The sequence below is a fragment of the Platalea leucorodia genome (assembly GCF_965183815.1).
Source record: "Platalea leucorodia genome assembly, chromosome: 2".
Lineage (NCBI taxonomy): Eukaryota > Metazoa > Chordata > Aves > Pelecaniformes > Threskiornithidae > Platalea > Platalea leucorodia.
Window position 1 is genome coordinate 30,904,871 of NC_138824.1, and position 18,888 is coordinate 30,923,758.

The 18,888-nt window shown below is 44.7% G+C and overlaps 1 protein-coding gene across 1 annotated transcript; it reads right to left on the reverse strand.

Annotated features, from left to right (window-relative positions):
* Positions 1 to 3,187: 3,187 nt before the first annotated feature.
* Positions 3,188 to 13,361, reverse strand: CYSLTR2 (cysteinyl leukotriene receptor 2). The gene is made up of 2 exons (XM_082305017.1): positions 13,183 to 13,361; positions 3,188 to 6,780 (listed from the first exon to the last, which is right to left on the reverse strand). The coding sequence occupies exon 2, from the start codon at positions 6,752 to 6,754 to the stop codon at positions 5,825 to 5,827; it is 930 nt and encodes a 309-aa protein (XP_082161143.1). The 5' UTR covers positions 6,755 to 6,780; positions 13,183 to 13,361; the 3' UTR covers positions 3,188 to 5,824.
* Between the last annotated feature and the right edge of the window lie 5,527 nt (positions 13,362 to 18,888).

Consider the following 18,888-nt stretch of genomic DNA (forward strand, 5'->3'; position numbering starts at 1 on the left):
ACCAGGACACAAAGGTGTGGAACGGGCTGATGCACCGGCTGGGTTTGTACTGGCATGGAGTCAGGTGTAGCTGGAGTGCGCCCAGGGAACAGGAAGGTCCACAAACATGGATGGCCAGACTGCGTGCTCCTACCCAGGTTCACAGACTGCCCAAGTGACTGTACGCCTGTGAAAGGCTGATGTAGCAGCACTGGGCTGTCCCCTCCACACACCACCTCCACTTCTGGAGGATCTAGGTGTGCCTGTGCTGCTACTAGCAGCTTTATAAAGGGAATTCTCTATGCTTCAATGTCTTCAATGGTTAGGTTCAGTGAGATTAAAAATTAAGAAAAGAAAAAAAAAAGCAAGTCTGAGAGCACTGGTTTTTAAAGCATACTCGCATTCCTGACACGGGTTTTTATTTTCTCTTTTAGTGGTGAGGGACCATCAGAAGAGACTGCTCCAGCTGCAGTAATAAAGGCCTTCAGCAGATGTATGATGGCTCTTGAGCTGATTATTTTTCTCATTCTTTCTGGACTGTTTGTCCTCATAGTCACCAAGACAAAAAAGCTAACTTGCAGCATGCAAGCAGTAACTCAGCAATGAGCAAAGCACCCTTAAACATCCTGAAACTCTGTTGAGAGACTAATTGCAAGGAGAAACCAAGCACAAGCAGGGGTTTCTCTGCTGTGGAGGGATTTTTGGGCTGGACCTCAGGAGGGGCCTGGAGTTGGCCTGCCGAGACGGTCAGGCTCCCTGCCTCCAGAATTGAAAGCTGGCAATAATGTAAGAAATATCTGCATGGAACATAGATCCCCTCTTCAAGGATTTCCTTCCCCAAAATTTTGTACATTATGAAACACAGCTCCATTCTGAGTGAATCATTCCCAGTTGCATCTACCACGGTGTAAAAGGACTGTCGTGGTTTAACCCCAGCTAGCAACTAAGCACCACGCAGCCACTCGCTCACTCCCCCACTGGTGGGATGGGGGAGAGAATCGGAAGGGCAAAAGAGGAAAACTCGTGAGTTAAGAACAGTTTAATAACTAAAGTAAATAAAAATAGAACAGTGGTAATAGTAATGGTAACAATAATAATAGAAACAAGTAATAATAGTACAATAGTAATACAAAGCAAGCGATACACTGTACAATTGCTTACCACCTGTCGACCGATGCCCAGCACGTCCCCCAAGCAGCGATCGTTGTCCCCCCCTCCCCCCCAGCCAACTCCCTCTGCTCATATACTGGGCATGACGTCATGTGGTATGGAACAGCCCTTTGGCCAGTCGGGGTCAGCTGCCCTGGCTGTGCCCCCTCCATCTTCTTGTGCATCCGGCAGAGCATGGAAAGCTGAAAAGTCCTTGACCAGTGGGAGTGCCACTTAGAAGCTACATAGCACTACTTAGCAAGAAACAAAACATTAGTGTATCATCATAGACATTGTTATCCTAAACCCAAAACACAGCCCCATACCTGCTACCAAGGAGAAAATTAACTCTAACCCAGCTGAAACCAGGACACATGGCTGCTCAGAAGACATAATATCATCCCACAGTTACCATGCTCAACATCTCGACATCTGGAAATGCAGACAGCAAACGTGACAAACAAACCTGCCAGCTGCCACTCTGAGCAGTCATGTCCTATGTGAGGCAATATGGGTGCTGGACCAAGGTCCAGAGCTTTATTTCCCAGCTTCAGAAACAAAGGCTCAAATTTTGCTTCTGTGAGCAGGAACGTGACTTGAGCAACCAGGCTTTGGCCCCTGTGTTAGGCAGCTTTATCCTTTCAGCTGTGAAATCAAAAGGAGTGGAAGTGGTGGTGGAAATCAGGCCAGTTTTTTGAAAGATGAAAAGGGAATTTGGGACAAAGGAAGCTATTTAATTCCTTTGGCCTCCTTAAGCTGTTGACTGGTGGACAAACAGATGTAACTACATAACATCAGCTGCATGCAATTAAATATATTGCTTATCTTTGCAGACGTTTGGAAGGATTCCTGTATATACACAGCACACCTGTGTGAGAGGTACAGGACTGCATAGCCACACAAGGACAGTAGTATTGAGTGGCAGGTCACGGTCAGTGCTGGCTGGAAAGCTGAAGCACCTCAAATGATACTGGACTCTCTCAGGGAATCTGCACTTGCACTTCATTTCTGCTGTTTTTCAAAGATGCTGTCATTTAAACTGGCTCAGATATGATGCAGGAAATCAAAACATTAGTCCAGGGATGGTGTCACTATTGAAACAGCATCTGACGACTCCTGACTGCGATTACACTTCATTACTTTGGATGGATCTTATTTCCGCTCCTATCAGCTGGAAGGGCAGCAGGTCATTTCTATCTTGCCTATCCCAAAGGACCAAGAGAAGAACCAACAGCCGTAAAACAGGAGGGAAAAGTCCAATGCCTCTCTGCTGCCAGTACAACATGCTGTTGTAGTGTAGAGGAGTGCACATCTCAGAAAGAGATGCTGAGTAGCAAAATGTGCACCCCTTTCTCCAGACACTCTTAGGAGCTAAAGCAAAATGTAAGCTATGGCAACAGGATCTATGTTGAAGAAAGCAGTGGATATATCATGAAAATGAATGGGATAATGCATTGCTTAAAAGAAAAACATGATGCTCCCCTGCCTGCTGTGACACCACTCCATCAGGCAAACATAGCCACGTGTGGGCCTGAACCTTGGCTAAAAAGCAAATGTGAAGAGTGGGATTTCCTTGTGCTGAGGGTCAGGTGGTTTAGGCTGCAGCGAGATTACTTTAGAAATTCCTTCTTTGTCTCTGGTGTACCTTTGGACTGAAAAATTACCTTTGTCTAGAAATACCAGGGCTTCCCTGAATGACAGGTAAACATGCAAATGAAGCTAGAACATTTGCTGTCACTTAGGGGTACCAGTCACTTAAAGACTTCGTTTCCTGCTTTTATGTCTCCTTCAAGCTCAAAAGTTTACTGTTGCTTTATCTTTCTGGATGCATAGCTATTCTTAGATTTTGTCTCCTGGAAAACTGGGAAAACATATCAAAACACTTTTTTATGGGGTAGGTGGTCCCTTGAGGGGTCTAGAGGCATTGCTACTAATTTAACTGTCAGGAGCTTTATTTTTCAGAATAAATATGGTGTCTTTTTTTTATGACATTTTTTACTATGATACTTCCACAGCGAAGAACACTGGTCTTCAGCTCTGTGAGTGGAGCCATGCAAGGATACCAAATGGAGAAACGGCAGTAAATGGGAAGGCAGCATGTTATGCAAGCATTGTTAAAGTTGCATGTGAAGATCCCTAACAAGGATGGTCTCGAATCCTTTTGCAATTAAATCATAATTTAAAAAATCTATTACTTTATCTGCATCCCAGATTTTGACTAATGTTCCCCACTATTTTGCTGGTGAAGTGAAGAAGGCAGCAGGATGCTCTCACACCTCCAAAGACATTTCTCTCTTGTGAAATGATGGCCCACTTACAGAAACTCAGTATCTGTTTCTTGGTCTTTCTCCCCCTGCACTCTGAGGAGATTCCTTGTTAGCTGTGCAATCAATAAAAAAAATAACTTCAGCAAGTAGTAAATCTAGTTTATTAAAACACAGGTTTGACAGTTAATTCAATTGCTAACAAAGTTGTAGCACGGTCAATACAAAAAAAGAGTGAACTCATAAGTGAGATACATATATCGTCTAGATGCAAAATTATCTGATAATAGGGTGCATTTGGATGGATACAGAGAAAAACACGTTAGTGAGATTAGACTGTGGCTAATTTTTTCCATTCCCTTGTTGTATTTAAGGGGTACAGTATCTTGTCAGAGGCTCCAAGATCGTCACTTGTCCCTGCTCAGGTCTACTTCTGACAGGGAAAAATTCCAATTATTTGTCCGCTATCCCTCTGCACAGGCTACCATCTCGATCCCATTCCCATTGCAAACCAGTGGTAATATTCCCTTTTTCTTCAATAGCATGGGACCAAGCACTGCAGGAGTTCACATGGCATCATTAGGTCAGCTCAGGTATGCCACGGAGTTATTGAAATAAGGATTCGGAGCATGAACTTTAGTGAAGACTTGTGATAAAACTCTGTGCTTACATCAAAGGCAGTGTAAAGTGACCGAAATAGATTGACTCTGCAATTGAACATAACCCTTAGATAGCCAAGAAAAATGTGATTTTCCCAGTGATTTCCCAAGTACTTTTCCACCTGACAAGCAACGATTTGTTTTCTGCATATTTCAGACAGAGCTGAAAATAGCTGGCTGCAGTTATTTTTGTTTGGGAGCAATAACGCTCAGTTTATGGAATGCTTTTTCCAGAAATGTTCAGAGCATTGAGAAAGTATCTTCACTGACAGAAACCTTCCTTTGGGTTGATTTCACAGGGAGGGAAGGCTTCTGGCATTTTTGTTAGTTTTCACATGGGACAGGCTGCTTTCCTGGAAAATATGACAAAACTTCCTGTCTTTTTTATTAAAAAATAAGGTAATGAAAAACAAAATCTAAATGTGGTCAAACTGAGTTTGGAGCCTGTTTTCACTTAATTGCAAGTGGTCTGATTTTTAGGAAATGTATTTTAGAAAATATTCAGAGACTTAAAAATGCGAGCAGCCATTTGGTGAGATTTTCCAAAGTACACATAGGTGTAGCTCCCCATTGCTTTCTAAAACAGCCTTCCTCCTCCTCTGCCGGCTGTCTTTCCTCTTGTTCCTGGCTTAGGGCTTCCCCATTGCATTTGTGCATGTGTGATGCCAGAGAGTTCAAAGCAACTGGAAGTTAATCCTATGAAAAAAGGGACCAGTTTCCTCCTCAGAGCAGGCAAGAGGTGAGGGATTAGGGATGCCTTTGGCAGCAGTTTGCTGTCAGACCCGTTTACCTGTGCAGAGGAAACCACTCCCTAGCTACTCATTTGGACCAAAATAATTTTAAAATTTTGTCTCTGGATTCCTGCATGGGAACTGAGCTGCCTAACCTTGGCTTTCAGAAAAGCACTGGCAACACTGAGCATAAAAACAAGGGTTGCAATGGCCTCAAAGGAATCGGCGCTCACGTGAAGAGCTGCAGGGAGCAGCCCAGTGCTCTGTGTGCCCGCATCCTGCCCACACTGCCAGCAGTCATCTTACTCATAGCTCTCCATGCCGATTGCATTTGCTTGAAATCATTATCTCACTTGACAATCAGTGAAATGTTAAGCAAAATACCTCGGTGTCCTCCTCAGAGTGGAAAATTTAGAAATTTTAATGCCTTTTGAACAGCCTGAGTTGGTACTGAGTCCTGTTTGGCTCTCTGCCTGCTTTGCAAGTCAGCCTCAGCAGAAAGTATATCAGTGATGCTTTACATTTCTGTTATGTGCAAACCTTTGGCCAGTGTTTGCAAAGGGGACTGACAGGGCACTATGAAGCTGTTGGGTATCACAGCGCCTGAGCCAGGCACCTCTGCACACACAGGGAAAAGGAGCACAGAGAGGTTCAGACACAGACACTGAGGTGGTCAGGTGAGCAGTTTCCCTTCAAGTCACTGGTTCAGTATTGTGAAATGAAATAAATGGACTCTAGTAGCAAGGTAAATCCCTTTCAATCCCATGTCCTGGGGAGGGTGAACACTAGAGCTGTATCTACACTGCTAAATAGAAGGGCACCAGCGACCACACCCATGCACCTGACCTCTGATCATCCTGCCTTGGTTTTGGCCATCCCCAACAAGCTGTCTCCAAGACACTTTTACTCTAGAGGTGCCTGGCACTGAGCAGCATGGCTGCCAGCTGGCTAGCACCACACAGCCTCTGCCATTGAATAGTATGGACCCAGTCTAGATGTCCCATTGGGACCATATATATAGCATTTTGCAATTCTGCATCAGCTACCTGCGGTACAAACTTCTGATTCTTGCTTTGAAATTTTCAGCAGCGAAGTAATAGAGGATGGGATCAAGGCAGCTGTTCATGGCAGCAAGGCAGAGAGAGACCACCAGTGCTTTGTGCATGGGAAGGTTGGCCTGGCTGCAGCTGCTGTGCATCAGATGGACAGTTCGCAATATGTGATACGGCAGGAAACACAGGAGGAAGAGGATGAGAGTGATGACGATGGTTGACAGTGCCTTCTTGTGACAAACTGCCCTCTTATGCTGTGGAGTCCTGGACTTGAGCAACGCTTTGATTGCAAAGACGTAGCAGACAATAATTGTGCAAAACGGCAGAATGAAGCCCACGACCAGGACAAAGCTGTTCATCATGAAGAGGTTGTGTGAGCTCGGGGGGTGGAGGTCCAAGCACTTGGCTGGGTTGCTGTACCCAGCGATTGCCTTGCTTAACAGAGGGCTGGAGGCTGCCAGCACGAAGACCCATATGGCTGCACATATTATCTTGGCATACTTCATGTTGGTTACTTTCCAGTGTTTGAACGGGTAGACGATGGCTATGAAACGAACCACGCTGAGCACGGTGAGAAAATAAATGCTGCAGTACATGTTCACGTACAAGGTGTAAGTCATGATCCTGCAGGCGATATCACCAAATATCCAATGTGATCTCAACAGGAAATAGGTGGCCCGACAGGGCAAAGTGCTCACAAACATAAGATCCGAAACAGCCAAGTTCTGCATGTAAATGTTTACTGAGGTCTTCCTCTGTGATGGCTGGAAGAAAACATAAATGGAGAGGCCATTTCCAACAGCACCCAGGAAGAAGATAAAGAGATACATGACGGGATAAACGACTTGCTTGAAGCTGTCAATCGGGCAGTTGAAGGAGCTGTTGGTGAAGTTGTCTAGTGCCATCTCAGAAATATTCATAGTCTAGAGCCAGGGTCTCTGTCTTACTGCCAAAGTAAAAAGAAGTGGTGTGAATGCTGGGTTACAGGCAGGGCAGGGAGTTCAGCTATTCGGGATTATTTCGCTGAGGGCAGAAATTGCAAGTTGCAGAGGGCAGTGGAAAGTAGAAGTTCGTTAATGAGTAATCACTTGTGACGTCCCAGTAAATACACATCTTGAGGCGTAAAGCCCCAAGTCATCTCTAAACAGTCTCAGTATTACAGCAGCTGGTTTTTGTCTCAACCGATGAAAGTGCTGCCTTTTAAAGATGAGTGCTATGTTTGTGTTTTAATGGCAATTCTCTGATCTCTGTGCAAAAGAAGCCAACTTGCTGTCAGCCATTTTGTAACAGGAACGTTTTGAGTCCCCAGTTACCTGCCATGGGAACATCAAAACCTGAACAGAAAAGAAATCGCTGTCTACTGGTAAGTCGGTGTTTCAGATCAGGATGAAAAGCCAAAAGAACCAAATTTGCTGATTGGAACTAATGAAATTTTTCTGGTACATTGTCTGCTGTTGGCAGCATGTCACTGAACTTTCCCGAGCAATAGCAGAGGTATACTGATATACCTCAGAACCTATAAATTAAGGACGTTTTGACCTTAAACACTGCATAAATACTGTGCTAGTTATGCCTAGTTCCTTTTTTAACTCCCTCCCCCTTACACTGTATTTCTTCTTTCCTTTAAGTTTCTTATGGCTTTCTATGTCTTTTGGTGGGGCCTTTGCTTCATTTACCCCTTTCTCAACCTTTTTTGTGCTCAACTGCTCTGCATTAGACAGTCATCTACACCCACTGGAGCTTCCAGGGCAGCCCATGTTTGCAGCCCTAATGAAAATGGCCTGTGAGAAAATGGGCTGTGTTCACAGAGAGCGACATTTTTCCTCCTATGAGGCTATAATTCAACCAAATCAAAACCACTCATCACTAAAACACTCTAAATAATATTTTTTTTTTCTCATTAGAGTCTATTTCCTTGCTGAACTCCCAATTTCTTCTCTCAGCTGACCTGCAGCTAGTAGTATTCTGAAAGGAAGGTTTCAGTATTGTTGCTTGTTTAACAGCGGCAAGCAAATCCCTCTCTGCATCTGCCAACATATCCTAGAGATGGAGCATGGAAAATTTTAGCCTAAAAACCAGAACTACATGGCATTTCTAGATGCCCCAAAAAGAAGCTTTGCCCCAGTGAGAGTGATAATGGGTTGACAGAACATGACTGCATCTTATTTCTTATTCTGGACCTCACTGGCTTCATGATTTGCAATGTTTGCACAGCTGGAGTCTCCCTAGAGAGAAACGTAGACTCTAGATTTGGGTGCTCTGCACTCTCAGTTACCCAGTGCAGTATTCCCAGTGCACTGTAAACGGGAGCTAATTTGCAAACTCAAGGCATGATGTGAGAGTCTGAGCTATGTTCAGAGCAGCCCAGGGTATCTTCAGGGTGGTGCCTCAGAGTCTGTCTGGATCCCTTAATATAGCAACCAGATGTGCCCCAGCAGTCGCCTTTTATCTGGCCCCACTGCAACAGGGAGCATGGGAAGCGTGACCCCCAGGCTGGGCTCCCAAGGAGCAGGACTTACCCCCTGTTGCGAGATGGGAGCGTGGTGGCTTGGGGAAGGGAGGCATTTGCTCACACTGATATCATACTCATCCCTGCAGTGCCTGAAATTATCCCTCCAGAAAATAAAGAGGTTTATCTTATCAATATTTATTGAGCTTAGGAGAGCTCAAGACTGGAAGTGGGCAAACTGGATATTGGGGCTTAGCAAAGCCCCAGACTCAGTAAACACGTGCTCCTAAAGGAAATGTCCTCCTCCATTCGGGATCATCTTTCCTCATGGAGGGAAGACAAAAGATACACTTCCTAAGAACAAATCTTTTGCAATCAGAGGAGTTTTGAATTATTTTGGTTTTCTGTACAAAGTGACTGTCTGACATACGTGTTTTCACACATTTTATGTTTGATACCCACGTTGTGTCGGTGTCATGATTTAACCCCAGTTGGCAACTAAGCACCACACAGCCGTTCGTTCACCCTCCTGCCCCGCCGTGGGATGGGGGAGAGAATTGGGAAAAAAAAGTAAAACCCATGGACTGAGATAAGGACAGTTTAACAGGACAGCAGCAGCAGAGATAATAATAATAAAATAATAATAATAACAACAACAACAACAACAACAACAACAACAGAATATACAAAACAAGTGATGCACAATGCAATTGCTCACCACTCACTGACCGACACCCATCCCGTCCCCGAGCAGCGATCGCTGCCCCCCAGCCAACTCCCCAGGTTTATATACTGAGCATGGCATCATACGGTACGGAACGGCCCTTTGGCCAGTCTGGGTCAGCTGCCCTGGCTGTGCCCCCTCCCAGCTTCTTGTGCACCTGGCAGAGCATGGGAAGCTGCAAAGTCCTTGACCAGTGTGAGCACTACTTAGCAACAACTACAACATCAGTGTGTTATCGACATTATTCTCATACTAAATCCAAAACATAGCACTATACCAGCTACTAGGAAGAAAATTCACTCTGTCCCAGCCAAAACTAGGACAGTGGGATCAAGGATCAGCTTTTCAGATTGAATCTGATCTTCCCATTTTGCAGGGAAGCATCGCAGCCCAAGATACTGCAAAGGGAAAAGCCCTTTTGAATGTGTTTTGCTATAGCCCAAGCACCCTTGCCTTTAAAAATCCCAAAACACAAGAAAATATCAGTGATCTGCCACCTGTTGAAGCATTCCTGTTGTGTGTGAAACCTGTGAGTCAGAGGAGTCAAATGAAGGTGAAGAACTTGGAGCACAGACAAATTCAAAGCCCTTCTGAGCACAGCAAGTGATGGCTTGTGGCTCAATGCTATCTGCTGAAAAATGGGATTAGGGCAATGAAAATTCGGTTGATGAAAAGCCCTTTGGTTCCTGCACCCTGGGGAGAGCACTACAAGCACAGAGGCCGAGGCACTTCGCTCAGGCTCTTCACATGAGGGTATCTAGCTAACAGCTACCATTAAAGCTATTTTGTGCTCCTCATTTCTCCTTCCAGCTAAAGACCTTTAGGAAACTAGATGCGCATGTGTAATTGAGAAAACTCAGCATCCTTGGACCTGGCAAGAAAGTCAGTACTCAGACTTCTCTCCAAATTATCAAAGCAAAACTTTCAAGCTGTTATGGGATGTCTAAGAGAAAGAGGCTGGACACCAGTCAGCTGAAAGGTGTTAACTACCATGGTGTCTGCCCTCAGTCGAGGGCCAGGAATGACCCCATGCAATTATCATATGTAGATGCTCCTATTAGTTGTGTTCTAACACACAGATCAATGTAGAAAGGAAGGTGCAGTGAAAGATATATTTCACACAGGACTACTTCAAGCAACCACAGAGCAGAAGGGGAGAATTTTACCCCTCCTTGAAGCCAAGAGCTGTTCACTAGCCAGCTAAGGCCAGGAGGTGGCTCCTAGATAAATAGAAAGAAGACATACCTAAGGACAGGCAATAAACTTTGTTTTCAGCAAGAGCATCCAGACTGTCTCCTGGGTCAGGAACAAACAAGGTAGGTTTCAGGTGGGAGACTGGACCTAAAGGGTCCCCTAAAAGACTTCAGAAGGAAGATTGGCAGTAAGAGCTAACATCTGTCTGAGAAAAAAAGAGAGAGAGAAAGGGACAATCTGAAATGGGAGGCTCTCTTAAGTGGTACTGCAAGACTTCTCTGATGGAAACTCCTTAGCAGGAGATTTTTTCTATATATATGTGTTTCCCTGATGGAAGCTATCAAGTAGAAGCAGCTGACGCATGTCCCGAGGCTCTGCCAACCACCCTGGCAGGAGAGAGAGAGCACATCAGCTAAGCAAGGAAAAAGGAGGCTTTTCTGAAATAATTGCTGCGTAAGTAGATTAGATGTGGAGTTTGGGTGGGTTTTTTTCTTTTCTTTACTTTGGTGAAGTCTTTTAGAAACACTTACAGCTTGATTAGTATGGATTTTATAAATAAATATTTACCTTTTATTACAAATTACATATATTATAAATTACATCTATTTATTATGAATAAATATTTTGCCTTTTATCTTAGCCTGGCTGGAGTGTAGTTTATGGTAAGGAGATAACAGAAACACATTCCTTGCCTAAGGTGAATCTAACATCCTTAACAAACGGATGGGTGTACAAGCCAGGTGGGGAACTGATAGAGCAAAAGTAAGAAGAGATTTGTTTAACTGGAGGAGACACTAAACTAATAAAAGTGCCCCAAAACAATAAGGTTTTAAGCTTGGGTTGCAGGTAGCAGTCTAGCAGCAGAGTGGGGGCTACCCCATAAACTGCCCAGCATGCGACCTGCCCGGGGCAGGTTTTGTGCATGTGCGTGCAGGGCAAGGGACTGGGGACGCAGGGGGACGAGGCTGGCTGTCTCAAGGCAAGAGTGGCTCAGCAGGAGCAGGGCAGGAGCAGGTCTGCCTGGGGAGCAGACCTCATGAGATGTCTGTGCAGATCTCTTGGGGGTGCAGGGGAGGAGCTGGTAGTGGCTGTGGTCATTGTGGGCAGCAGGGATGAAGGTGGGATCTTCGGGGCTCAGCTACAAGGCAAGAGAGAAGCTCAGGTCAGACGCAGTGTTTCAGCGCATGGATGAGACAGTAGAGAGGAGAAATTTAGGTATGTAAGGAACTGAGGGATCTTTTGGGATAAAGGCAAGCAATACAGAAATGAGAGACTGCACAGTACCCAGAGTGGAGCCAGGCTGGTGGCGCTGCAGAATGAAAGGTTTGCAGAGGAGTATTTAATTAGAAGCAACAGGGGAGCTGACGGGCATGGGAGAGCAAGTGGGCTGGACTGATGAGACCTGCGAGGGCAGTGAACTGACATCCAGTGCACCTCTGACAAGGCCAGCAGGGAAATAAAGCCGAACTGCAATAACTAGGGAAGGCAAATCCAACTGCCTGCAAATCTGATTGTCTGGCATATGCTATCTTGAGTGACTGAGCAAAAGCAAATCTTACATGTAATTCTGCACTGATCCTCAAAGCCCAAAATGAGACGGGGGAGCTGGAAGATTTGGCATGACACAGCAGCCCTGGTGCAAGGGGAACCTCAGAGACCTGCAGGAGAGAGGATAATCCATGGGAACCTGTGTTGCCATGCTACCAGCTTTATGGCAATGATAGTGTAGGATGCACAGGTGGAGGATTGGCACTGTACATGAAGGACTACATAACTTCCAACAGTGTAAAAATACTATGGCTAAAGAGAAGCACTACAGAGTCCTTGTAGGCAGACATCCCATACTCTAACAATAAGAATATAGTACTAGGAATGCACCTCCAAACTCCTCCTCATGATGATGATGATGATCGTCATCAGAAAATGCTAAGTGAGAATAGGAAGCTGAAAGCAGGTAGCAATAGCAGGAGATTTTGGGTGCCTTTATAAACATACAATGCTGCAGCAGAACGAGATATAATGTCTATATGCAACAAATGCCTGATCCCTAGAATAATTAGTCCTGCAAACAAATCCACAACACAAGATGCTATTCTACATTTCATCTTTACAGGTCCTAGGTCAAGCAGTTTTCAGTAGAGGGTGCCCTGTACTGGCAATCACAGTAGAGCTAGGTTTGGCAGTGTTGTGGGACAGAGAAGCAGTCCCAGAAGGAAGAAGCCTACATGATTTTGGGGACTGTTTAGAAAAACAAACAGAAAATTCAACAAAACTTATGTTAGAAGCCTACATTCCAAAATAAATAGATGTTTTAATAAATATTGAGCCTTATGTCTATCAGTAGAATAGTTAGCAGGACTACTACATGGAAAAGATCACCATTTAGAAAGCAGAAGGCTTGTCCAAACGGGGAGAACATGAAAGCCTGTATAATGGCAGGTCAAAGACGGAGAGAAAGTAAGGGCATTAAAAATAAAAAAAAGTTAAAAGCACCTGGTAAAGGATGCTCAAGCTGATAGTAAGTTTTGTAAACCCACTGAAAGATTAAAGACTGCTAGGGAATGTAATATTTAGAATTAACACTGAATTCATCAAAACTTGACATTTTATTAACCTTCCTACATGCACAATAATAATTTTACAAAATCAAGAGTCTGACTTTTAACATCTTTTATTTTAAAAGTTTGCCATAAACCAAATATATATTTTTCATCTAGTTAAAAAACAAGACTCATTTAATCAGATTCAGAACTTGATTGTTATCTTCCATCTGGTAAACATTCCTAGTTACATAAATCTACTCTTTTTTCTGCCAAAAAAACTCTCAAGACCAGCTTTGTCATACAGAAGTTTACTCAACGAGCACAGCTTCTGGCAAATAAAAAGCTTATTGCGAGTAATAAGAAATAGAAGCAGGTTGTATTTTAATTATTGCAACCATTTTTATCTACATCAGAAAAAACAGACAAATTTTGTCCTACCTCAGCTCGTGTGCCTTCTGGTGTGTTCAGTATTTCCTTCTTCTGCTTGCTGTTGCTCACAACTTTCAGTTTTGTTAGTGGAAAGGAAAAACACAAAAACTTGAAGCAAAACCCAAGTGCTATTTATGCAGAAGCCACAAAGAAGCAATGAGTAGTAGGAATAGGAAGTAAATCCTGATTAAAAGATCTTACATCTTCTTAAAAGAGAAATGTTCTCAGCTTGAGGAGTGGTGCTAGCAATCACATGGCAATCTTTCATAATTTTCACCCAATGAAAGGGGCGCTGCAGCTACGTGGCTGCTGGGAAGCTTTCTGGATTTCTGTATTTGGGCCCAGGCTTCTATATATGTACTTTCAATAATCAGGGTTACTCAAAATATTAGAAGAGATCCCTGTATGAGCTTCACATGGATTGCTAGAGATGTAGTTCTTCGAATTACGGAGAGGACATATACTGAGGTTACTTCCCAGTCTTTTCATGCAGAAATCACAGGAAGAACAAAATTGTAAGCAGGCTGCTAGGAATCCATGAATTATCTCATTCAGCTCATAGTTAAAGGCTGAGTTTACAGAGCTGAGGGACTAATTTTCCTTGAATTTTGATAGGAATGGAATACATAACTGTTAGGCCATGAATGAGTGGCTGCAGTGAATGCCGTACTCTCCCTTAACGTTTTGCCACTTCTCGGTGGAGCAACACTGACTGCACAGATGGGTGCTCCTAGTCCACTGCGGTTGTGAAATAGATATCTGTACCTACTGTAGGTATAAGACCTCTTCTGTGCTGTGAGCACATGCAGGTGGACCAGACGCATTCAAGTGCTTTCTGGCTGCTGTGTTGTATTTCATATTGGCAGCAGGTTAGGAGTCCACACCCGGTTGCTTAGCACAGCTCAGTGGATAGGGAATCTCCCAAAAAACCTTCTCACCACCCACATTTATAGTTGTCTATGCCCCAAACTGCTTCGGAAAGTCGCATTTGTAATCTCTCCTCCATTAGCAACTTGTGCCTGATTCTCATTTATTGCAAGGGCTCTTCGCTCTGGTTGTACACGTGGACTTGAGAACAGGCAAAACAGTCCTTTGGGTGTGGCCCCCATGCGGGGCTGTCCTGGTTTCAGCTGGGATAGAGTTAATTTTCTTCCTACTAGCTGGTATAACGCTGTGGTTTGGATTTAGTATGAGAATAAGGTTGATATTACACACTGATGTTTTAGTTGTTGCTAAGCAGTGTTTATACTGGTCAAGGACTTTTCAGCTTCCCATGCTCTGCCAGGTGCACAAGAAGCTGGGAGAGGGCACAGCCAGGGCAGCTGACCCAGACTGGCCAAAGGGCCATATGATGCCATGCTCAGTATATAAACTGGGGGGAGATGGCCAGGGGGCAGCGATCGCTGCTCAGGGACTGACTGGGTGTTGGTCAGTCGGCGGTGAACAATTGCTTTGTGCACCACTTGTTTTGTGTATTCTTTTATCATTGTTATTATTATAATTGTTTTCTCTTCCTCTGCTGTCCTATTAAACTGCCTTTATCTCAACTCACAGATTTTATTTTTTTTTCCTGATTCTCTCCGCCATCCCACTGCGGGGTGGGGAGGAGGGTGAGCGAGCAGCTGTGCAGTGCTTAGTTGCCCTGGGGTTAAACCACATCAGGGGTCATGGTGCCAAAGTGCAGTGACTGTGAAGACTTGTGTCACCAGAGCTCACGAATCCCTGTCCCCAGGGAGGAGATACATACAGGCTGCAAGCAGCTTCGTGGGTGGGGTTTTTTTAGCATGGGGTTAAAAAAGTACATAGAAAACCAGCTGAGCTAGGAACTAGTCTAACACCTTCCATCTCTGGGGTGAGCACAAAGATCTATGAATGGTGTTTTTGGACATTTGCCTACATTTCCATTGACAGTGCAAAGTAAGCTTAAAAAGCTCCCTGACAGAGATCCACGTCAAGTGAATTGTCAAGGTGCAGCGCGATGGTGAACTAGGACGCTCCTGAGACCACTCCACTGGTGCCTAACTTAGACGTTGCCAGCTCTCGTGGCACCTAAGCCCGTGGACAGGTCTCCTCTTCCAGCTGTGGTTGCACTGGCCGCTTTGGTTACCGTTCCAGCTGTTTCCCTGTCTGCCAAGATTTGCCTGCAGAGTGGCTCGTGCATGTCCCTAACCCTGTTCAGTCACTGAGGCATCATAGACACCTGAAACAGGAGATCTCTGCTCACCCAGCCCATATGGACTGAAGCAGGGTAGAAATGACCCCATGAGCAGTTTGGTGGGCAGATGAGGCCTTTGGGAGGAAGCTGTGATGTGCAGAAGGAGGCAGTGTGGGGTGCGACCACTTCAGCCAGTGAGGCCACAGCCAAAGGACAGCCATGGCCTCGGCATTTACATGGGAGATGCCCTGGTAACTCAGACTGCATCTTATCTGCAACTGGCAGAGACTAATTTAGGCATTGCAGCAGCAGTCTGATGACATCTCTATCACATGGCACGCTGCGATAATCACTCTGGGACTGATAGGCAGGCTGTTCTCAGATACACAAGGTCAGAGATCAAAACATACATAAAAGTTAGACATTGATCACATTTTATTTTCCTGAATGTGTTTTGAGAACATCTCTTTCACCATATGATACGGTTATCTTCGTTGCCTGGATAATTTCCCACATTCACCTTCTTAAACGCCCTGCTTTCTGGAAAGTACTGTTTCCTCCATTTTATAAAGTAATTCTGCATTTTGCTTTTAGCCTGGCTTTGAATAAATGGGGTTGGCTGCCAACTCACCCTGCACCTGACGAGCTAGATCTGGAGTGACTGCTTGGGGGTTTTTAGAAACAGTCACTGAATGACTCAGCTTCCGAGGGGAGTTTATTAAATTTCTTACTAATAAAAACTTCAGTAATTCTGGAGAAGACATCCCAGAATATCATGAAGAATCTAAGACTTTCATCACAAGATGCTGTGTGCATATCACACATTCAACAGTTAACAGCCTAGACTATTTCTGAATTTTGGGCCCCATAAAATGCATAGACAGTCCAGGACGCAGCAGAGTGCAAACCACCCCTCTGGGCTGCAGCTACTCTCTGTCCTGCCTCTGTTTCTGTTCCCTTTTGCATTTCTGGCTCCATGACAGCCCAGTTTCAAGGCAGAAAAGCAGCAGGGGATGACTCATCCTTTTCCTTCCCCTTCCTCACAAACCGACCTCCCCTCCAGCCCTGCGCAGGGGCACTGCCCACAAAGGAGGGCTCCGCTCCCTCCAGCCCACCGCAGCAAGCAAAGCCACCGTTGCAGGCTCCAAATCCCCATTGCATGAAGAAGCCGAACTTTGGACCTGAAATAAGCACTGCAGGCCAGGTAGAAGCAAAAATTTAGACTGCCCTTCCCCTGTTCAGCATTTCCTATTGGCTAGTTGAAGTGTCCTCATGGGCTGAGCACTAGCTGGTGGGAGTGCCAGTCACGGAGCCTGTCTCCCACACTCCCTGCGAAGAGCATCTTGGACATCCCAAACACACATCATGCTATCAGGTGCTCCATAGGGCCAGCCACCCCCCCCCAAGCAGTACTGTGTCACCCTGAAGTCAGGTGAGCTGCTGTCTGAGGATGGGTCATTGTCTGGTGCATCCCTCCTTTGTTGCAGTCCCACCGGGCAGGCTCTCGTCCTCTTTGCACCGCAGCAGAGGGGGCCGAGAGCTGCCTGAAACCCGCCCAGGTCTTGATGCATGTGCACAGCCCAGCAGACCCATGCAAGCTCATCAGCCAGCATTCACGGGGCATGGAGGGAGGTATTTGCATGCCATCTTGGCAGCCCCACTGCCACGGGGGCTGCGCATGGGAGACATGGCAATCCCCAGCACCAGGGGAGCTGGGGTAAGACACCAAGTGTCCCAGGTAACCCAGAAGGAGTCTGCATATTTTTCCTATCACTCAGTCAATGTTTTGCTGTCTGCAGGCATGAACTTCCAGTGGCAGAGTTTCACTTTTTTCACGCCAAGAGATTTTTAGTAAAAATGGATCTGTCAAACAAACAGAAGGGATTACCTCCATTGAAGATTTTAGCGCTGCATGTCTTCAACACGGCAGCTTAGCCTACTAACACATATCTATTTCCAGAGACTAAAATTACAAAGCCTGCATTCATTTTCTGTGCAACCCAGAAAAAAACAGCATCCAATGTTAGTAGCTCATCCACTGTCAGCCATAAGGCTGGATAGATGGGAAGATGAAAGTGACAGCTGCATGAAGAAGGAGGAAGAAGCAGAGGCAATTTCAAGAGGAATCATTCAGAAAGGAAAAGCACAGAAGGTTTTCAAGCTGTTTCTTTTGCAACATTAGTAATCACAGATTTTTTAATTGCTTGTGGTCCTTTCTTAACTGTTTGCTGTTCCTCATTAATGTACTGATGAGGGCAGAGGAACATTAATATATAGCTGGAATGGAAAAAGACATCTAATGTTTTCTCTATGTAAAATAAACTGTGCTTTTTTAAGTATGAAGTACTAAAATTCGAAATGTTTTTTTTGCCAGCCCCTCCAAAGGTGGCTGTGGGCCTTGGGAAGAATTGATTGTCTCCAAAAGCTGTGGAGCCGATGGCAGCTGGGAGCATTAATGCTCTTCCTGGAGAATAATCGATCCAGTCCTCCACTCTGAAAAGACTGAACCGGAGCAGGACAAAACACCAAACACATTTCTAAGGCCTTCATCTAAAGCCCGTTGAAGTCATTGGAAAGAATAGTGACTTTTTGAATTAAAACCTAAATAAGACAGCCTCAGAAACTGTGACTGGAAAGAAAGAACTCCCTTTTTTTTCTTTTCAACTAGCTAAAAGCATTTCAGATCTAAAACGTGCAAGGTTGTCAGCGTACCAGCGATATTCTACTTCTCTGTGTAGCCTACCTTTCTAAACCTTTCTCTCTCTACTTCTGCAGCCATTTCTCTACCTAGCAGTAACCACCATGATGCTGAAGTGACCTTCTGCTTGCATTATGCATTTTGAATAATTGTACAGCCTGCAACTGTAACCTTTCTTATTTCTCATTTGTGTGTTAGACATTACAGGATTGCAAACTGATGGGATAATGAAAGTGCAGAATTTGAAGGATTTGGCAATGAATCTAGTTATCTATATCTTAAGATTTAGTCTCCTAAAGACTTCTCATTTGTATATATTGGCACACGTGTGCAATTCTACAGTTCCCCACGCACACAGCTCTGTGTTTTGGTCTGTGTTTGCCCCACGTTAAATGTTCTGTGAATCCTGTGTTAGTCTGCTGAACTCTCCCTTCATACAAATATAGAAACTTGAAGCAAAACAAACTTCCTTTCTTCTCTTTTTCTGACTCTTTTATAATATGCCTGACCCAACAGCTGGGTAAAAACCAACAACAACCTTCTAAAATCAGAATGACCAGATGTATATGTGCTCTGCATCTTATATCCAATGGCTAAACACCACTGTAAGATACAACCTGCAACTCCTTCCACATAAGCTCCAACTACCACCAAATCCACTTTCAGATCAATGTAATCATTGCTAATACTTAGCAAAAACATTATCACTGACAACGATGTGCCTCACTGCAGCTCCATTCCCTAACCCCAGCATCTTCATGCAATTCTCTTTTTTCACTCTAGTCTCTTTGCTTTCTTATTCAATGCATTTCCATTGCTACTTCATGCTCTCTCTGTATGTGAGGGCGGTTGTGTATGTCCA

Coding starts and splice junctions, on each gene's coding strand:
- CYSLTR2 (XM_082305017.1), bottom strand. CDS start 6,754: ATGAATATTTCTGAGATGGCACTAGACAACTTCACCAACAGCTCCTTC.